This window comes from Saccostrea cucullata, unplaced genomic scaffold, assembly GCF_032062105.1.
Source record: "Saccostrea cucullata isolate Sc308-1 unplaced genomic scaffold, CSIRO_AGI_Scuc_v1 ctg74, whole genome shotgun sequence".
Classification (NCBI taxonomy): domain Eukaryota; kingdom Metazoa; phylum Mollusca; class Bivalvia; order Ostreida; family Ostreidae; genus Saccostrea; species Saccostrea cuccullata.
The window spans coordinates 753242-761846 of record NW_026934212.1 but is presented as its reverse complement, the minus strand read 5'-3'; the positions used below and the strand labels follow the sequence as shown (position 1 = coordinate 761846).

Sequence of the window (8605 nt, the reverse complement as noted above, 5' to 3'; positions counted from 1 at the left end):
TTAATTTTTGAGCAGTCATTGAAAAATCCTCAAAGATGAAAGATGTTTTTATTTGTATTTTATTGACAATGCATACAAAATATATGAAAACCTTTGTATAAATTACGCAGAGACTTTTATAGTCTATATACAACGATAAAAGAGTCGGTTCCACGTTACGGTGAGGCGAGAGAAAAAAATGACGTATCACTTTGGAGGAAATTATCAGTTAATATCGACTCATTCATGCCGTATTATCATTGAAGTCTGAATGTTCACCTTACGTTAAACACCATTTATATGGTAAAATATGGTCACCTATCTCAAGCTGCATCAAAACAAACTTGAGATGCTGTCATTCGACCGCAAAAAGGTGTTTGACTCTATATATAACCACCTCATATTTATGTTTCCAAGTAACAAGATTCAATAATTATGTTGAGTTTTCACTTAAACACTCAAAGGAATTTTCAATAAATTTGAAATGACAGATTTACCAAAATCAGGAAAATCAAAACGTATAACACTTTCAAGACTTTCCGGATCATTACAAGAACTCGTGGCGGATGTCGGTCGATAGGGAATGCATTCTCCTTCATGGCACCTGATCCAACATGTAATGATTTCAGAGCCCCACGCTTATATTCTACTCCAGATCTGTACAGTTAAAAGACATTACAGAGTCTGTCACATCAAATTCATATTTGGATGTTTTACTCGCAGTATTTCTGTCATGCTGTAAATTTTGAATTTACCGGGTTGCAGTAAATACTAAATTTACAACATGAAAACTACATGTAGTTGTATTGTATTTACTGGTTGTCATGTTGTAAATTTTGTATTTACTACCACCCGGTAAATTCAAGATTTACAACATGACAGTTCGATGGCCGACAGCGGACGCCACATTCTGAATGAAATATTGTTATGTGTACAGTGCTTTCGTCAATTTCGTAGACAAATTACAGCTAAACTGGTAATGCTGTGTGAGCATGTATAGTTTAACTTTTAAGAATGACAATATCCACCAGCGAAAAAAAATTAAAATTCTTCCCTGTGATATAAAATTAAGATACATGTATTTAAAGCAAGTGACTTGAAAGAGATGAGATACATTTGTATGATTTTTCATTCTTGACTTAAACGTTAAATCTTTACTTTTTTTAACCTTGAATATTCAAATTTCCCAAAACGATTTTGTTATCTTATACTTTTGTGTATTAATCTATCTTTTGCTTAGAAAGTTTACACTTAGTTAACAATTCTGAGGCCTAGGTTCAGTATCATTTTACGTCTTTTGATATTTTAAAATATACTTCAAACGTCTAAAATCCAACTTTTTAGATTTTTTGAAATTTAGAATTTTTATTTAAACATTCAAATTTTAAATATTAACCAAAACAAGTTTTTAGAACTTTACCTGAAATATCCAAAATAAAAAAAATCCAAAGGTGTTTTGAATTTTGACACATTGTCAAATATGCTTTTGGTAGAAGAAAATTTTTTTTTTTTTGATATTTAGAATTTTGAAGTGATATAAATAAAGTTTCAATATTCAGATCAGATCGGGTTTGGAAGTGAATAGGTTGGATATTTGAAGAAAAAATCTAAAATCTCAAAGCGTATTGAATATTTGAATGTTTGATTTAAAATTATCAATTCTCAAAAAATCTTAAACGTTTTGAAAGTTGAAATTTAGAGGTTTGAAGTAAATTGTAAAATATCAAAATCGTTTCTGGAAATTTTAACATTTAAAGTAAAATCTAAAAAGGTTACATTTTATTACATTCTTAGAAATCGGAAGATTTCTAAAATTTTCAACTAATAAAAATTAAATTTCAACATGCGAAATCATTTTGAGCTATTTTATCTAATGTTTTGAAATTTTAAAACTTTTAATGATTTTAGAATTTTGAATTAAAAGTGTTACACGAACCATAAAACCAGGCTTTTCTTCCAAACAATTGAAAATAAAAATATTTTGACGTCACCAAATACACAATACTTTTGCATATTATGACGTCATGGACAAATAGCGGGTGTACATATTCTGTGACATCACAATAGGAAGAATATCAACAAAAACTTCGTTGATATCCATATAGTCCTTTACGCTCTGAAACCATCATGGGTCTATTTCAGAGTTGTTTTGCCGAAAATAACAAAGTGGGCGTGATGAAGGAAGAGATGGAGGTGTACGAAAAAGTACGACGAGCAATGGTTACAAAGGAAGTAACAAAAAAGAAAGGCGGTGTGGCCTCTGATCTCACCTTCGTTTCAGAGGAAACCCCAAAGATGCCCCCTGCCAGATTGCTGGAGAACAAAAAGAAAGATTTTGAAAAATGGAGAAGTATGTGCATGAATATCAATTACCAAAACAATATCAACTAATTCCTGTACATTTGTAAAGGTTGTTAAATGCTGTAATATTATTGATAATAATATGTTTTATGCATACATATGTAATTTTCCATTTCTGTGGTTAGAATAGTGATTGTAGTATATTTTATGTATATCTCAGGTTTCAGAGATAGGACGTTATGTAATGCATAGTCTCAGGTTTTGGGGCTTTGCGTTGATTAGTCGTTAGCTAATGTCAGAGATATCACGTGATTGTTATCGCTGGTGGATGCTGCAAGTGTTTGTACACACCATTTTTATGACCCCGTAAACGAAGTTTCGGGGGTATATAGTTTTTGTCGTGTCCGTCTGTCTCTCTGTTTGTCCGCAAAAACTTTAACCTTGCCCATAACTTTTGATCTAGTGGAGCTATGGCATTCATATTTCACATGTGTATTCCTTGTGACAAGACCTTTCTTTGGGTACCACTAAATTTGACCCTTTGACCTTGACCTTGGAGTTTGACCCACTTTTACACAAAAATTTTGAACTTTTGCTTTGGCCATATCTTTTGAACAGTAGATACCAGGACATTTATACTTGATATGTATATTGTTTGTGAAAAGACCTTTCATTGGATTTCAACAACCTTGACCTTTTGACCTTGACCTTAGAGATTTCTGTACTTACAAAAAAACTTTAACCTTGGCTATAACTTTTAAACTAAAAGTGCTAGGGCTTTCATACTTCACACATGTAATTCTTGTGAAAAGCCGCTTCATTTGATACCAAGAAACTTGACCTTGAAGTTTGACTTATTTTAAAAATACAACCTTGACCATAATTTTTGAAGGGTTAGTACTAGGGCTTTCATACTTCACAAATTCAATTCTTGTGACAAGACCTCTCATTTGATACCAAAATCTTTGACCTTGACCTTGGAGTTAGACCCACTTTTACACAAAAATTGCAAATTTTTACTTTGGCCATAATTTTTTTACGGTAGTTACTAGGAATTTCATTTTTCAAATATCACTTCTTTTTGGCAAGACCTTTCATTTAAAACCATGAATTTTGACCTTGACCTTGGAGATTTCCGTACTTACGAAAAAATTTAACCTTGGTCATAACTTTGAACGGTAAGGGCTAGGGCTTTCATACTTCAAATATGTAATCCTTGTGAGAAGACCTTTCATTGGATATCATCAACTTTGACCTTGACCTTGGAGTTTGACCTTCTTTTTACAAATTTTCACCTTGTCCATATCTATTCAATTGAACAGTAAGGACCAGCGCTTTCATACTTACCATATGTAATCTTTGAGACAAGGCCTTTCATTAGAAACCAACAACGTTGACCCTTTGACCTTGACCCAGAGTTTGTCCTTCATTTAAAAATGTTTACCTTGGTCATAACCCTTGAACAGGTGGTGCTAGGATTTTTTATTTCACATATGTATTTCTTCTGAAAAGGCCTTACTTAAGATACCAATATAATTGATCAGCATTAGAGAATGCTTAATTAACCTTCGCTTTGTTGCCATAGGGGGGCATCAGTGTTTCATAAACACATCTTGTTTGTAAGAAAAACAGTTGCCACCTTATTTTTCAGCTTAAATGTTTGATATATTTGTGTTTTTTGAGTATTGTCCTGATGTTATTTTAAGTTTTGGGAGATCCATAACAAGTTGTAGATACAAATTGTAGAAAGTCATAGGATCTCCCAAATTTCATGTGTTTCATATGTGTCATTAATAAATGACATATTTACAACAATACTCATTCTTGGTTTTAATTCAATCTGAAAAATAACAGAGCTGCGGGAAACTTGGTTTTAAATTTGCACTTTTATCATATGGAAGGCATAAATGTATTTGTCTGCAAGATAATTACTGTCATAGATTTATTTATGAAATATACCGTAATTATTTAAGATGATCTTAATTCCTGATAAATAGTAATGTTGTAACATAAAAGAAATGATTATAATTGACTTTAATTTGTTTGACAGAATCTCAGGAAAAGTCCCAAGCCGAAAAGCATGGTCGGGCCCAACAGAACCGTGAGGAAGCCCGTGTCCAGAAAGAAATCGAAGTCGCCCATAAGGAGTTGGAGAGGATTGAGAAATATTTCAACGTCACTGCCGAATAGAATGGATCTGCATGTCCTCTTCATGTTTATATATGTTTGTCTAAAATTAAACTGAATTAAATTGTTAATTTGAAGTTTGTAATTTAAACAAACCTTGGAACCAAAGCCAAAGAGGATACACCAAAACTCTTTCTCTGTATGTTCATGTGGCTTTCTAAACACCTAAATTTTTTCTTTGGATTTGTTTTTGCAATATGGGCCATGGAGACAGATATGAGAATAGCACTGCGAACAAAATTCGGTTAACTATTCCAATTTGTTCAATGTATTTCGGAACTTTTGGACTCCAGATACCCTTAGGAATGGGTATTGCGCTGGAACATCTATCCCTCCATTGATCAGGGACCGGGGATCGCTTCCCATGCAGTCTAAAATTGTCAGAAATTGTAAATGATACATCGTTTTAGTGACGCTAAAATCTTTGTTGTTCATTCTGTTTGTCAAATGTTCAATAAACTAATCAAGTTGCAAACCCTGTTCCGTCTATTTTCTTTCTTTTTTTTCTTTATATTTATTATATCATATGTATATACGTACCCCTCGCTTAAAAGTGAGATTATATAGTGATCGGAATGTCCGTCTCTACGTCCATCCCTCTGTTACCTTTAGGGTACCCATCTCTTATCCGCAGCTCCTCTTATACCACTTAATGAAATTTGATGAGACTTTAACAGATTTTGTGTTACATTGTGCATCTCCTTTTTTACTTTGGGTTTCCCATTGCAAAACATTGATATGGCCATTTTTTTCTATAACATTGAAGGGAACCTATCTCTTATCCGCTAATCCTCCTATAACACTGAATAAAATTTAATGATGCTTTCATAGACTCTTTTCTCTATAACGCCATTGTGAACCTCCTGTTTTACTTTTTGATCTGACACTTATTTCGGGTCTCCCATTGCAAAACATGGACTTTGCCATTATAATCATATGGGAGGCAGGGGTATTATTTAGTAATCTGAGTACTCACGATATCTCTAGTTAACTGTAATTATAATTAAACTCCCCGCTTGAGAGAGCTGGATCTGTTTATAGTGATCGGAATGTCTGTCCGTCTGTTACGGTTTGAAATACCCATCTCTGATCCGCAACTCTTCATATGCATGCCACTGAATGAAATTTAAAGACTTTCAATGAATTTTTCTTACGTAGAGCCATTGTGCACCTCCTATTTTACTTTTTGATCGGACACGTATATCGGGTTTTCCATAGTAAAACACGTTGCGTCTATACAAGTGTTACGGTGTAAAATACGACATTTTCGGACTTATTATAAAATACTTTGTAAATTAACTTTTAGGACTTTGTGTAAATTGTCAAAACTTTTCTTATATTTCGGCAAATGTGATAAATTATATAAATTCCACACTACCTGAATCCCACCCGAGGCAAAGTGAGAGATGGACAGTTAATCCCTTAATTGACTTCTATGGCACGCCAAATTCACAAAAATGAGATAATCATAGTTTCACAATTGATAAACTAGGTTTATCGAGTGTAAACTATAGTTTACAAACTGTAAACTGTAGTTAACGATTCGTTAAGTATAGTTTTTATCTGTAAAACTGTATTTAACGTTTGTTAACTATAGTTTACGAATGCTAATCTAAGTTTATCTGTCTGTAATAAGCGTTAACAATAGATTTTGTTGATAAACATAGATTCACGTTTGTAAACTATAGTTTACAATCGTAAACTGTAGTTAAGAGTTGTTAATCATAGTTTCACAAATCGTGAAACTATATTTATCAGATCGTTAACTATAGTTAACGGTTTGTAAACTATAGTTTACAAATCGTGAAACTGTTTTTATCAGATAATCTATGTTTTGCAATCGCAAATGGTTGTTTTCGGTGTTAAGTATAGTTTACGGTTGTGAAACATAGATTATCGCGTTAACTATGGTTTACAGATGTAAAATATAGATTAACGTTGTTAACTATAGTTTACAATCCGTAAACTATAGTTTACAACCGATAAACCTAGTTTATCGGTTGTGAAACTATGATTAGCTCATTTTTGTGAATTTGGCGTGCCATAGACTTCTGTTTATATTTATTGACACTTAACCTTTCATCTTTAATTCTGTTATACACATGCTGTCATCATTCGCTCAATAATTGTTTGATACTTGATTTCTATATACTTTTGTTAATCCCTTTATCTTACTCTTTCTTTGTTCAGTACTGTAAATCACTTTTTATTCGCGAGAACTTTATTTTCGCGTAATTACGCGAGATAGTGTGCTCGTGAAAATTTGATTCTCGCATATAATAGTATTCCATAAGATTATATGCCGCAATAACCACAATTCGTGAAAATTTTGTCTCGCAATCAAGAGTCAATGACTATCTCGCGAAAATAAGGTGTCGCAAAAATTTAGTGATCTACAGTATGTAAAGTTTGTTATTGAAAATTACAGTCAGTTGGAATCAGACCTTCGGTGCTGATAGTTCCCAAGCTCATGTAAAAGTTTAATCCTTGCTCATTCCTTATATAAACTACAAATTGTAACTCGTGTTTGTGTCTTGAGGTTTAAAAGAATCTGGGTTCAACAATAAGAGGAAAGCCCACGGTTGACCTAGAATCAGTATATAGACGGACAAATTCATCCCGTAAAACAAGCTATTATTTTGGCCATGGTTTGCGAAAAACATGGACTTTTTCATTATGTTATAATCAGATAGGAAGCGGGGGTATTATTTATTGAGCTCAGTGCTCACAGTATACTTCTACTTTATTTATTTAATTGATTAAATTATCTGCTTAACGTTTTATTTATTAATTCTGTAAGAGTTTGCGATCTTCAGAAACATCATGACCGTGTTATTTACAATAACTTTTAATGTTTTGTTGAGATGATACTTCTGTTATCATGTAAACCTGGAAATGAACAGGAAATACCAATACGGTATAGTGATCGATATCAATATCAGTCTGCGCCGGTGTTTTGATGACCTACCTTAATTCAGATGCATGGGTGAGAGTCTTAATTATGTTCCCCAAACGAAGTTGGGGAACATATTGTTTTTACTCTGTTTCTTATTATTATTATTAAGGTCTTCCGTCTCCAACGGAAGACCTTATTGTTTTCGTTCGGTTTCTTTTTCTCTATTATTATTATTAAGGTCTTCCGTCTCCAACGGAAGACCTTCTTGTTTTCGTTCGGTTTCTTTTTCCCTATTATTAAGGTCTTCCGTCTTCAGCGGAAGACCTTCTTGTTATTCTTAGGTTTCTTTTCCACTATTTTTATTATTATTATTATTATTGTTTTTTTTCTTACCGATTTTGTGCACGCGATTTCTCGAAAACGGCTGGATAGATTTTCATGAAACTTTCAGGACTGATAGAACATCAAACAAACCTGATATATAATTTTTTGTTTTGATGACGTCACTTCCGGTTTTGAGATTTCCGCGATTTAGTGATTTTCAGGGGGTCTCATTGTCCATCATTTTTCTCGAAAATGCCTTAAGACAGAAACATGAGATTTTCAGCGATGATAGAGCAACGTGTGCTCTTTTGTCACACACCACTCTCTTTCTCCGGAAGTGCCGCACGTCGGCGCTCGCTATGGGCCGAAAAAAGTCCTATTGCGAATTTCAAAATTTTTGACACTTTTTCTACGATATCTTTTTACCTGGAAATATTTTGTTAAAACATGTAGAACAAAAAAAGTATAGAATTCCAATATCTTTCAACTGATACCTCGGAAAAAGGGCTGGCCCCTTAAATCAGGCGCTGAGAGGGGCCGAAAGTTTTTTCTTTATATCTCAAAAAGTGTTTAGAATTTGTAATACGTCAAAGAAGCAAAGTTGTTCAAAATTTCAAGCTTAATCTTTTGAAGTCGTCAAAATACGTCCGGTGACGTCACTTCCGGCCAAACCGGAAGTAGTCGGAAAACGCGTTTTTTTGCCGTTCTCGACAAGATTTTGGGTTACATTTGTCTCTGGGAGCATAAAAAGTAATTTTTCCGTCCGTCGTCGTCACTTCCGGTCAAACCAGAAGTAGCAAAAAATGGCTTTTTTTGAAGGTTTTGATGCAAAATTGAAATTATAAAGTCACTGGAGACTACTTAGCTCATTGCTTTATTTTGTTCCGTCATTTCCGGCACTTCCGGTCAAAACCTGAC

The 8605-nt window shown here is 33.5% G+C and overlaps 1 protein-coding gene across 1 annotated transcript; it reads left to right on the top strand.

Annotated features, from left to right (window-relative positions):
- The first annotated feature begins 2106 nt into the window (after positions 1 to 2106).
- LOC134240194 (uncharacterized) lies at positions 2107 to 4470 on the top strand. Its single transcript, XM_062722301.1, has 2 exons — positions 2107 to 2329; positions 4331 to 4470. Exons 1-2 carry the CDS (start codon positions 2107 to 2109, stop codon positions 4468 to 4470), a joined length of 363 nt encoding a protein of 120 aa, XP_062578285.1.
- The last annotated feature ends 4135 nt before the right edge of the window (positions 4471 to 8605 follow it).

What these genes read in the sequence shown, in the direction of transcription:
- LOC134240194 (XM_062722301.1), top strand. Translation starts at nt 2,107, where the DNA reads ATGGGTCTATTTCAGAGTTGTTTTGCCGAAAATAACAAAGTGGGCGTG. An exon ending in AGATTTTGAAAAATGGAGAA is followed by an intron (nt 2,330 to 4,330) that starts GTATGTGCATGA and finishes TTTGTTTGACAG; the next exon opens with AATCTCAGGAAAAGTCCCAA.